At 43.5% G+C, this 13,427-nt stretch overlaps 1 protein-coding gene across 1 annotated transcript in view; it reads right to left on the minus strand.

The window, feature by feature from the left end:
- The window catches only part of dlgap1a (discs, large homolog-associated protein 1a), a gene marked incomplete at both ends in the record, with an annotated part of 75,987 nt that overhangs the window by 19,153 nt on the left and 43,407 nt on the right, over positions 1-13,427 (minus strand). The window contains one exon of the mRNA XM_080725716.1: positions 1,050-1,174. Coding sequence (XP_080581842.1) covers positions 1,050-1,174 — 125 coding nt within the window. The remainder of the gene's footprint in view (positions 1-1,049; positions 1,175-13,427) is intronic.

Here is a 13,427-nt window from a genome sequence, read left to right on the forward strand (position 1 = left end):
ACATTATTTTATATTTAGCTATTGAAAAATAGCAGATATACAAGCTCACAGCGCGGCACCGAGTGACGCGCTGCAAGCTTGTAGATCTGCTATTTTTGAAAAAACATGACAATTTCAAATATTTCAAATCCTTCTAAGGTTTTTAAAAATATTTATTTTCACGACTTTTCAAAAATAGCAGATCTACAAGCTTGTATATCTTCTATTTTTCAATAGCTAAAGTATAAAATAATTAAGGCCCCTCCACCTTGGGCCCTAGTAACTCAGTCCCATTCCCCCCCCCCCCTTGTGACGCCCCTGAGGGAAAGGGTGGGGGTGGCCTTCATGTGAGGTGGGAGTGAGTTCCAAAGAGAGGGGGTCCTGGCTGTCACCCCAGGTGGGTTTATTTGTCTTGGGGAGGGTGCGTGGCATTGGAGGAACCCTACAACCCCGCCCGCTCACTTAGATCAGCTAAATGGTAAATGGTGCATTTATATAGCACCTTTATCCAAGGCGCTTTACAGAGATTGTGCATTACATTCACCCATTCATATACCGATGGCGGAGGAAACCATGCAAGGCACCAACCTGCTCAACGGGAGCAACTAGGGGTTCAGAGTCTTGCTCAAGGACTCTTTGACACTAACTCCGGGGGAGCCCGGGATCGAACTGGGAACCCTTCAGGAACCCTCAGTGTTCTAATGACGGTTTCTCTACCCCTGAGCCACTGCCGCCCCACTGAGCTAACACTGGGAAGCTGACAGAACCTTCCTTAAAACATCCGGGACAACGCTCTCTTCTGGCTCCCAAAATGTGGAATGAACTCCCCATTGCAATTAGTACTGCACTCCCAATGTTCTGCCGTAATCTGAAGACTCCACCTTAGCATATCTAAAAGCTCTTAATAGTTAAAACCATAAAATAATGGTTAAAGTGGTTACAATCTAGAGTGACACCTGCGTTCCAGGTCTACTGTAAATGGGTTAACTGCTACAATGCTACAAAACGCTGTGCAGCTTTGTGTCTTTTGTGTCTGCCGGTGTGAACACAGCATAAGTTAGGTGGTGTACCTGGGCAGACTCGGTGCTGCTCTGGGCGGTGATGGAGATGTAGGGCTTGGAGGAGGTGGAGCAGGTGGAGGTTCTGGGAGGCACGGGCGGAGGAGTCTTCTTATAGGTGGTGATGCAGGACGACACTATGGAAGAGAGAGGAGAGGAGAGGAGAGGAGAGGAGAAGAGAAGAGAAGAGAAGAGAAGAGAAGAGAAGAGAAGAGAAGAGAAGAGAAGAGAAGAGAAGAGAAGAGAAGAATACAATAGTTTAACTAATGGTTGAAACAAAAACCATGCTCACAATACAATATTTCAAAAATAATGTTGCATCACACACTACAGGGTTATATTGTATCCGAACTCTCCCTCTCGACAACCTCGGCTCGCTACAAGCTGACGGGTCTTAGTATTAAGATGACCAGGCTTGTCGGTGCAACCCAAACGCAGCACCGCATGAGGTAGGGCTTGTAGGCTGTGTGATCACATGCGGAAGCAGATGTACACACGGAGCATGTTATATTTAAGCTGACAACAGACTAAGGTGCCCTCCAGACTAGACGCGGTCACCGCCTCCTAGCAATTCATTTTCAATGAGATGCGGACAGCTTTTTCGGCCACGCAGCGAGGCGAGCGGGCGCGGTCCCGTGAAATCCACCGCGAGCGCGCTCGTTTGTGCATGCATACGCGGGCGGTGAGAGATGGATTGTGTTCATCTTTGTGAAATACCGCACAGCGTTTACTCACTGAGCGAGTGTGTTTGTGTCTCACCGCGGAGCGTCCACCGCTGATCATAGCGGCAGCCCCGATGGAAACCGCCTGTAGTGTGGAGGGCCCTTAACGGTTCTGACGTCTGGGAAGATAAGACACATTACTGTAGAGACAGTGGTGTTGTTGCCAAACAGGGAGAAGTCTATCTCAGCTCTTCTTGGTTTCAGTTACCTTTGTGATTACACTCTCATTTACTTGTGCAAGGCTTTGAATATTTTGACTTCTAAATCTAAATCTTCTAAATCCTTCTTCTGAATCAGTGGTTCTCAAACATTTTCATGTCAAGGACCCCCAAAATCACATGTATTTGGCCGCGGACCCCCATCTCAAAATATGTTGTTCCAGGGACCCCGGAAGCAAATATTTGAATAAGGAATGTCCACTTTTAAAAAGATATATTCAAAGATTTAAAAAAATAACAGATCTACAAGCTCACAGCACTCGGTGCCACGCTGTGAGCTATTTGGCCGCAGACCGAATACCAATATAATTGACCCCCTGGAATGCCCCCTCGCCCCGGGGGTCCCCGCCTCCCCGGCCCTCACTTTGAAAACCACTGCTGTACAGTACATACATAGCCATTGGCTTTAGAACATCTGAATGCAGACGTGAAATGTCACTTATTCACGCTGGTGTGTTCCTGTACGGAATGAAGCCGCAGGATGTACTGTAGCTCGTTTACATATCAGCAACTAAATATCAATACGCTGCTGGGGAGATAAACAACGTGCGCATGCACGCACGCACGCACGCACGCACGCACGCACGCACGCACGCACACGCATATATTTATAGTCTTGCCACCATGTAAAGTCTGATGGCCTTGGCTTGTCCTGTTTTGTGCAAGCCATTTTGGTTTTATATTACTCAAGTTAATCAAGCTAATCAACATTTTTGAAAGAATAAACATCAGAGGGCACTAGTGAACCATATTATTAAACTATTACATTTTGGCTCACACAACTCACATTTTGGAACCATTCATGGGTTTGACAAAAGGGGCCCATTAACTTTTCACGCTCTGACATCACGCTCTGACATCACTGTAATGTCAGGGGAACCAAATCCCTTATATGCCCATATATGGAGATATGGAGATCCCTGTGATGCCAGGGGAACCAAAACCCTTTTATGCCCATATATGGAGAATTGGAGATCCCTGTGATGCCAGGGGAACAAATCCCTTTTATGCCCATATATGGAGATAAGGAGATCCCTGTGATGCCAGGGGAACCAAATCCCTTTTATGCCCATATATGGAGGTCCCTGATGTCATCAATATTAAGCCCATATCTGTGGATATCTATGGGTACCAGGGGTCTCCATATATGGGTAACTGGTCCAATATACACACCGATATACATGACTGACTGACTGACGGACGGACGGACGGACGGACAAGCTGCGACATTTCTCATGGTATACTGCGACCTTCGGTCGCAACAACAAAGTAACAGTGGAGTAAAAGTACAATATTTGCCTCTGAGATGTAGAGTACAGAAAATTGGAAACACTCAAGTAATGTACAAATAATACCTAAAAATTGTACTTAAGTAGTTACTTTACACCACTGGAAAAAGGAAACAAACACGAGGGGAAGAGTGATGTGGAAAGGCAGAGTCGAGGGATAATATTATCTGCTGCATGCTCACATTTGACAGTTTCAAAGTATCCCCCGCTCCTCTTCTCTGCTTGTTTTCTTTCTTCTCTCATCTTCTTTCGCCTCACTCTCCTGAGCTGTCACATTTCTAAACGTTTCAGCATAATCTTCCGGTCAGTTTTTGTATGGGGTCAGGGCGCCTCAATGCCGCCTTTCTGCCGCATCAGCGCGAAACACAGAGGCTTTGGCAGAGGCCATTTGGAAATGCGAGCAACACAGGCCACTCCAGTCGTACATGGCTGGTTTTCTGACAGTCGGCCCGTCTTACCGAGGTTGAGTTAGGTGTAGATCGATGACTCAGTCAGTGGTTCTCAAACATTCTCATGTCAAGGACCATGAATTTGGCCACGGATCTCCATCTGAAAATATGTTTCGCTAGGGACTTGTCAAAATGTAAAAAAGAAATTGTCAGTCTCAAGTTGTTTTTAAAATAGCAGATCTATTAAGCTTGGCTATTTTCGAATAGCCAATGTTTGATTAAAAATCGAACCTCTGTTCGAAGTGGAGCTGTGTGTGTGTGTGTGTGTGTGTGTGTGTGTGTGTGTGTGTGTGTGTATTGCAGTTGAAAACAGCGCCCCTCCCTTAACATGTGTGGTCATAAAAGGTACTACACCACAGGCTTGAGGCTACATACAGACAGACCCACCCACATACAAACATACATACCTACACACACGGCCACGTATAGGGAGCTTGTGTTCCACACAGCTCCAAAAAATGGTTTAAGCTGATATTGATGCTGTATTAATACATTTGGTTGGGGACCCCCTAGAACACAAACACCCTCAAGGACCCCTGGCCTTTGAGAACCACAGCTCTAAGGCCCCGTCAGTGGTGTAAAGTAACCAAGTACATTTACTTAAGTACTGTACTTAAGTACAGTTTTGAGGTATTTGTACTTTACTTGAGTATTTCCAGTTCTCAGTACTTTTACTTCTACTCCATTACATCTCAGAGGCAAATATTGTACTTTTACTCCACAACTATCATTTGAAAACTTTAGTTACTAGCTACTTTGCAGATATAAATGATTATATTTTAAAACATTAATCCACTATTTCCCTATTTTATACTAGGCTATTTGAAAATAGCTTGTAGATCTGCAATTTTCAAACATTTTGTACTTTTACTTTTGGTACTTTAAGTATATTTTGATGACAATACTTTCTTACTTTTACTCAAGTACATTTTTTAATTTCAGACTTTTACTTGTAAGGGTGCCCTCACACCAAAGTACCTATGAGAGTGGAATCTGCGTTCCGCCAATGCATTTCAATGAGAAGGGAGCGCTTTTTGCAGAAATCCTCTGCTGGCATGAAACCGCTTCACTCTCATTGAAATGCATTGGCGGAACGCGGATTCCACTCTCATAGGTACTTTGGTGTGAGGGCACCCTAACAGAGTATTTCTATATTGCAGTATTGATACTTTTACTTAAGTAAAACATCTGAGTACTTTTTCCACCACTGGGCCCCGCTTAGATGACAATGGAGAAAACAACAAAATAAAATATCAGATCTTTAGATGGAAACGCCGTTTTCAGGGGTTGAAACTGCGACCAAGTGAAACCCCCTTCCAGAGGGGAAATCTGTGAAAACGCCTTGCATCTCTGTGTAAACATGCAACAAGGGGTAACAGTAACACATGTGACGTTACATCGGCTCACGCCACGTGCGCTATTACATCGATCTAAACAAACAGCTGCGATAGGAAGTGGAACTGAAGTGGTCTATCTGGCAGCACGTCACGCCGCCACCTAGCCACCTGGCAAGCACAATACAGCATTTTCAAATCGAAAAACCGAAAATGAGAACGCAACGGCACTTTGTCGTTTTCTGTTCTGATCATTACAACGCAAACGTGGCAAAAAAGTCAACGCAGTAAGGAAATAAATCGGTCAGTAGATGCCTCCTGTTTTTTCTCTTACTTGCCGTACTTGTGCCACTGGTATTCATCAACAGTGGTGTAAAGTAACTAAGTACATTTACTTGGGCACGTCCTGATAAGCCAAACGCTGATAAGGCAAACGCAGATAAGCCAAACTCCTTTTTTTTTTTTTAAACCTCCTTTTGTTATGGTGAAATGTGAGCTCACCTGCATCGCGTTTCATTCCATTCATGCGTTTATCGTGTGCTTGCCCAGGCCGTAATAAATATAACGATTGCATTCACCACGGCTACGCGGGCACTCGCGCCTGCGGCGCTCGGGCGCAAAGAGCAGGACCTAGGTCCGCTGGCCTTCGCACCGCTTGCAATGTCACAATAACTGTGACATATAACCATTGTATTGCTAAAAATAAGGAGGCTACTCTGTTTCCTTAACGGGACGGCAGAAGATCACTACGGTAGGAGACCCGGGCAGTACATTTGCGTTTGCCTTATCAGCGTTTGCCTTATCAGCGTTTGACTTAACGGGATTTCCCCCATTTACTTAAGTATTGTACTTAAGTTCAAGTTTGAGATATTTTTCTACTTTACTTGAGTATTTCTAATTTCCAGTGCTTTTACATCTACTCCACTACATTTATTTGAGAACTTTAGTTACTGGTTACTTTGCAGATATACATTATAATATTATAAAACATACATTAACCACTAGAGCCAATCTTCAAGCTCACAATGCCACATTGCGACACGTTGTGAGCTTGTAGATCTATTTCCAAATATTTTGTACTTTTACTTTTGGTACATTTTGATGCCAATACTTTAGTACTTTTACTCAAGTACATTTTGGACTTTTACTTGTAACGGAGTATTTCTATATATTGCAATATTGACACTTCTACCACTTTTTGTGGTCACATGTTCAGATACTGGATTCTGATTGGCTTAAAACAGTGGTCTAATCATTGCAAGTTACAACTGTGTTTTCTTTCATTTATATGGTAGAAGTGGTAGAAAAGCAATTTACCATTCGAGGGTCGTGGGTTGTTCCCTGAAACAGTGGTAAATCAACCAACAACCCACTCCCTCTCATGGTAAATGGTTTACTTTTACTTGAGTAGATACATTTAGTGCTTTTTCCACCACTGTTCATCAAAGTGTTTCACAATAACACTACAAAATTGATTACATTGTGAGACACAACAATGCATCTGCATCTGAATGCCAGCAGGCACTTCTGCACTGGCTTTGGGTCTGCTGTGTGGTAGTAATATTTATAGTGTAACAAATAAGTGTACTGTATGTAGTCTACAAGAAAATCTCACTAGGCTACTACATTTAGATGTACCTGCTGCTGTCAATCTAACAGCTGACAACCATGGACTGTGACCTCCACTTCTCCTCTGTGTCAGCATAAAACCTGTACTAAGTGATACTATACATGGTCATTGCAACTTAACCAGTCAGCCTTATTATAAACTGTATGGTACTAGTATAGATGCTTAGATTCTATCTCCGTCTAGGGAGAGCACTTTGGTGTATAAAAGGTGTCCCATATGACACTTCAGGAGGAGTTCTGCCCAACAGGGCAAAGCTCTGGCCAGCAGGCCAGAGCTCTCTATGCTGTGTATGCTGTATGCTGTTTCTCTGATGCTGATGAATCTTCTTCAATAAATGGTTGACTTCACCCTGACTGGATATTAATATTTTTCTATCACAGTTGGCGACCACGAATGGACCAATATTTCATCTTTACCATAGATGGATACTTGGTCAAAAGAACTCTGGGTTGAAGGAACATTTTTGGAAAGGAGATTTTTGAAAGCAGACCTAAAGCAGGTCCACCACCATGAAGAACAAAGAGGAGACCGCTACAGAAGCAACTTGCAAGCTATGCAAAACCAGCAAGAACTGACTTTCAAGCAGATCTACAAGGTCGAGACCTCACAGATTAACAATAATCTTGTGATGACTGCAGCCTGTGGTGACAAGGAGGGCAGATTGCTATTCACCAACATGGAGAGCAAGTCGGGCACCAAGAAACAACACAGACTGACAGCGGAGGTGACGAAATCGACACCATGTCGAACACCAACATGACTTTTGCCACAGTAGGAGGGGACGAAGCCAAGGAGACACACATGCGGTGTGAGAGCCACTGAACTGGAGCCCCCCAGCCCAGTGGAGATCCAACAGAAGCAGAGACATTAACCACCACAGGCCATAAGCCAAATGAAGATGGGCAGATGGAGGACAACGCCATGAAGACTACAACGATTATATGTTTGAGATGAAGCTGAGTAATTTATATAGGAATAATATTAGCTAAAAGTTGAGATCTAAAATATGAGTCAACAAGGCATTTGCCACTAATGTAAGAATATTTGGTTTTATAGTCTAAACTCTGTTGTTTCAACATTGAAGAGTTGTCAGGCAGCTCCGGGAACGTGGTGACTGTCAAGGAAAACGCTTGAGTCAGACGGGAGTACATGCGGGCTCTTGATTTTGTAAAACAGAGTTTCAAAGTACAAACAAATATAGATTCACATTTACTAAATTCTAACTTTCTCATATCTCAGCGGAAAAGTTCTGTTTAAGAAAAGAAAAAAACAGTACCTGTGTAACTCAGGGTGCTATTTAATTATAGCTTCACGGGGGAACCGTGGTAGACTAGAAATACCTTGCATGATAGAAGGTGTTTGCCGTATAGAACTCGGACGTGTAATACCTTAAGTCAAAGGTGTTAGCCGTGGAACGCGGACGTATAGCTATTTAACATATAGCTATCATGTGGAAATCATGAATTAATTATTTAAATTGCTATATCAACATGTAATTGTCTGAAAGGTCTATTGATTTGGCACTCTATAAATATCCTGTTGTATGTAAATGAATAGAGTATTCATTCACAAAAAAAAAAGGATGGAATGTGGTAGTAATATTTATAGTGTAACAAATAAGTGTACTGTATGTAGTCTACAAGAAAATCTCACTAGGCTACTACATTTAGATGTACCTGCTGCTGTCAATCTAACAGCTGACAACCATGGACTGTGACCTCCACTTCTCCTCTGTGTCAGCATAAAACCTGTACTAAGTGATACTATACATGGTCATTGCAACTTAACCAGTCAGCCTTATTATAAACTGTATGGTACTAGTATAGATGCTTAGATTCTATCTCCGTCTAGGGAGAGCACTTTGGTGTATAAAAGGTGTCCCATATGACACTTCAGGAGGAGTTCTGCCCAACAGGGCAAAGCTCTGGCCAGCAGGCCAGAGCTCTCTATGCTGTGTATGCTGTATGCTGTTTCTCTGATGCTGATGAATCTTCTTCAATAAATGGCATCCAGTCCACTCACCAGCAGTGTGGGACCGCATAAACACAATGCTGTAATCTGAAAATGATCCAATTGAAATGGTGAAGGACTTCCAACAAATGAGTGAGTTTTATACATCAGCATGCTGGCGTTTTCATTTTCTCTGTAGCAGGGGTCTTCAACAGGGGGTTCCGGGACCCCTGGGGGGTCCTCAGAGTTACTACAGGGGGGCCGCCAAATCCTTGTGTGATAGGATAATTCTTTTAAATTAACAACTTGAACCCTCGCATCCCTATTCCGAGTAGAACTTTAACCAAAAATAGCAGATCTACAAGCTCTCAACGCCTCGCGCCCTAGGCTTGAGTACATAGTGAAAGGACAAGTTTACAAAATATTGACGATTTAAAGTGGTTAAATGTCTGAAATCCAACATAGACTGATGACAGTGCTGTCAAACAAGTCTATGAATCTATTTATACACATTTATACAATATGTAGCTTCATCTCTCTCTCAGCTACGGGGTCCTTGGCCTGAAAACATTGAAGACCCCTGCTCTATAGTTATTGCCCTGGCACATGGCCTTGATGTGCTCTTTCGTTGCACTCTGCTGAACTGTGGGACGCTGCATGCTTTTGTTTCTGAAAGGAGTGAACATCTGCAGCCCTGGAGGTCAGAGACACAGGGCCGCAGATGTGCCTCCTTTAATGTGCGGTTAGTTCTTCTAGCAATGTCTCACACACAGATATGTATTTAACCACTTAAACCCTATATGCTTATTTGATCAGGTCTCTACTTGCTCTGTTCCTTTTACTTGAATCCAGATTGAATCCAAGCTACTGTCTCCTAAGAGTGACTTTGTCTGTATGTTACTATGTTACTATATATATGTTTGATGGTGCATGAGCTGCAATACCGCTGGGTGACCAGTGGCATGGCTGAGTGACCAAGGGGCGCTGTTGAGCAGTTACTATGTAGCATGAGCTGCAGTACCTCTGGGTGACCAGTGGCAGCCCTGAGTGGCCGCTGTTGAGCAGGCCAGGAACACACACACATACCACATAGGCTCTGATGCCTGATAGCATTTGCCTGGCGTTGCCAGACTCTATCACACACTTCGTTTTGGAAAGAGAGTCTGGTATTTCGGGCAGACAGTCCACTTCTGGGGGGGCGGGCTAAAGCCTATTGACGTCACACACACACACATACACACACACACACACACGCTTAGAGCCCCCGACGGCGACGTGGCGTGACATTGCAAAAATACGTTATTTCTTATAACATATTATATGATTGCATGTTTACGTTAGTGCAAAATGGTATTAAAACGTAATGAAACGGCACTATTGTATAGTTTATTAAAAGAATTCGAGTCGAGCGGGCGTCCGGCTGACTCCGCCATGACAGTTTTCACGGACCAATCAGAGTCCACTAGCGACTCTCACGTGGGCAGAAGAGCACCAATTAGAGTCCACTAGGGACTCTCACGTGGGCAGAAGAGCTCTGAAGGGAGGGGGCTGGGACCAGACGCCAAACCACGTGCCCCAAGCATACGACCCTGATTGGCCCATTCAAGCCGCCCGCTCCTCGGGCGAGAAGAAATAAAATATTTAATCTCCGGGGTCAGTCCTCACTACACACCACCCACCAACAGGGGATGGTAATGTGCGGACTGATTTATCAGGCTATGATAGCATGTCGCGGATTCGAGTCCCGATTCCGACGACTGTTGCTACGTGTCACTTCCCATTTCCTGGCAGTCTACTGTCCTATCAATAAAGGCCAAAAAAAAAATCTAAAAAAAGAAGAAAAAAAATCTCTGAATGTTTGGCCCGGAAGAGGGATGCTGGGGTTCATGTGGTTAGCTATGTGATTTTATTACAGTTGAGTCGGTGGTTTGATCACAAGCGGTTATGAAATAAGATGTAGAAGTGGAGTATATTTAGATATAATCTGAGTTCCCAGAAGTTCTTTTTTTCGCCACTAATTTAGACAAGCTTTGGATGCTATAGGCTGAAATGTTGAATACCATGAAGGGAGTTTGCCTACTTCGTGTACTTGCTTCGTCGCTGAACATTTAGGCCCCCCGTCTACACCAGCTGCCACCCTGCCTGAAAGAATCTGTGATGTGCTCTATCATTTTCTGTGGGATACCACCATGGCTCATTTGTGGATAAATTAGGTTTGATGCATCTCTATTCCGGGGCAACCATTCAGTGAAAATAGCAGATCTACAAGCTCACAATGCTTCGCTGCGCATGTTGCTGTGCTGTGAGCTTGTAGCTAGTGCAGAACCCTGGGGGACTCCAATTAACTATTGCAGGGGTCTTCAACAGGGGGTTCGGGACCCCTAGGGGGTCCTCAGAGTTACTACAGGGGGTCCTCCAAATCTTTGTGTGATAGAAACTTTTTTTCACGTTTTTTTATATGCATGCACTTGAACCCTAGTCCATATCCTGAGAACTTTAGCCAAAAATAGCAGATCTACAAAAGTTCACAACGCCGTACACTGCAAGGCGTTGTGAGCTTGTAGATTGGCTATTTTCGGTAAAGAGGTTTGGTGTAGAGGGGAAAAAGAGCAGACCAAGTACAGAGTGAAAGGTCAAGTTTGAAGTTTATTAAGTATTGACGGTTCAAGTGGTTACATATCTGAAAACAGAAATTTAATCCAAAATACACTGATGATCGTGCTGTCAAACGATGAAACTATATGGAATTTATGAAAAGATTGTGGGGGTCCCTGCTTCATCTCTCTCTCAACTAAGGGGTCCTTGGCCTGAAAACGTTGAAGATCCCTGAACTGTAGGGTTTAAGTGGTTTCTAGTGGAGTTTTCAAACATTAAAACACAACAATAACCTAACTTTGACAACATAACATAAAGTTTGCCATGTTGAATTACCCTTCTCAAGCAAGTTTCCAAGTCTCTGTAAGTTGATCTGAATACATACCGAAATGAATGGGAACTTATGGCTTCTTCAAAAGCCAAGATAACAGAAAATTGTCAACAGTAAAGAATAGAGTACTGTATATGACTTCTAGACAGAGAGCTAAATATTCCAAAAAAATATGGTCCTTTTACATTTAAGAGTGAAATTAACATTGTACTTGATTCATGGACCAACAAATGTTAAAGACTAGAATTGCAATTATTTCGTTATTAACTCATTGACTGCCAAGGCCCGAGTTTCCCGAGTTATTACAGTAGTCCCAGGCTGCCACAGCCCGAGTTTCCCGAGTTGGAAGCCATTTTGAAAAAAAAAAAAAAAAAAAAATCATTTTTTTTTTCATAAAAAAGTTTCTAAAAATGCCTCAAATGTATTAGGCATGATCGCAATTGCGAAATTGCATGTTTAGCCCCATAACAAACACATCTTTCAAAATGTCAAAAATGGCTGTTTTGTGTTGGAGGTGGCAGTGTTTGTTTTGTCTGACTTTGAAGGCTTCTATCTCATGAATGCCTGAACGGATTTCCAAGCGGATTTTGTTAAAAAGTACTACACATATGGTGCATATATGGTGCATGGGCGTGCACGATCCGTGCACTAAAAAATGATCTGTGCACTAGAAATTTAGGAACGTGGCATCCTGGTACTTGGCGGCCATCTTGAAAAGGGCATTCAATGAGTTAATTGTTCAGGCCTGTTGTTCAGTCCTAATCCTCTCCACAGTTCTGGCAAACAAAAACATGAATATGCTTTGAAAGAAAATCCCATAATAAAAAAAGTGCCGAAAGGAAGCGTGCGTATTTTCTCTCTCTCAGCGCTAGAAGCTGATGTATGTTTCTGCAGCCTGTCATTCACTGAAGCAGATGGCACCGTTAGGAGGGGGTAGAACTCGCTTGAGGTGTCCTCTCAATGTCACAGCCGCGTCACACAGTCATTGAGTACATTACTGTACCGGCAAATGCACACACACGCACACACACATTACATGCGCTGTAGACACGTACAATTAGTTCACACACACAGACTTTTCTGGACACAAAAAGATATGCGTCTCCTCATTACAGATGTACAGGAAACGTGTAGGCTTTTAGAGACAATGATATGCACTGCACAGATATTCTTATACGCAGGGCAGGCACACACACACACACACACGCACACACACGCGCACACGCACACGCACACGCACACGCACACGCACACGCACACGCACACACACACACACACACACACACACACACACACACACACACACACACACACACACACACAGGCAAACTCAACACACACACATGGCCATTAAATATCTCCTGTAATAAGTTACTGTACTGATCCTGTCTGTCCTGCCAGTGGGACATCTGAATCTCTTTTCATACCAATGGTCTCTCTCACTCTCTCTCTCTCTCTCTCTCTCTCTCTCTCTCTCTCTCTCTCTCTCTCTCTCTGTCCCAGACACATTTCATTTCTGGCTATCCTGGCTCCCTGCCAGGCCTGCCCCCAAACAGCATCATCAGTGTCAGGCATTCCCAGCACGCTGCCACCTCAGTCCATGGAGAGCCTGTCTGTGGTCACAGGCCACTGACAGACCATTTGGCACTCATGGCTTTGCCCCCAACTACCCACTGCACTCGCTGGTCTAGACAACAGCATGTTCTAACAGAGAGGATGAGGAATACGCTCCGTCTTCATTTAAAGGATAACTTAGGTTTTTTTTTACAACAAGGGTTCATATTTTAGAATTTAGATTGTAATTGGAGTAAAGAACAGATGAGTGTTTACATTTTTTCATTTACTTCTTTCTATCTTTTTAGCGATTTTAAA

This window comes from Nannobrachium achirus (genome assembly GCF_963921795.1).
Source record: "Nannobrachium achirus genome assembly, chromosome: 5".
Classification (NCBI taxonomy): domain Eukaryota; kingdom Metazoa; phylum Chordata; class Actinopteri; order Myctophiformes; family Myctophidae; genus Nannobrachium; species Nannobrachium achirus.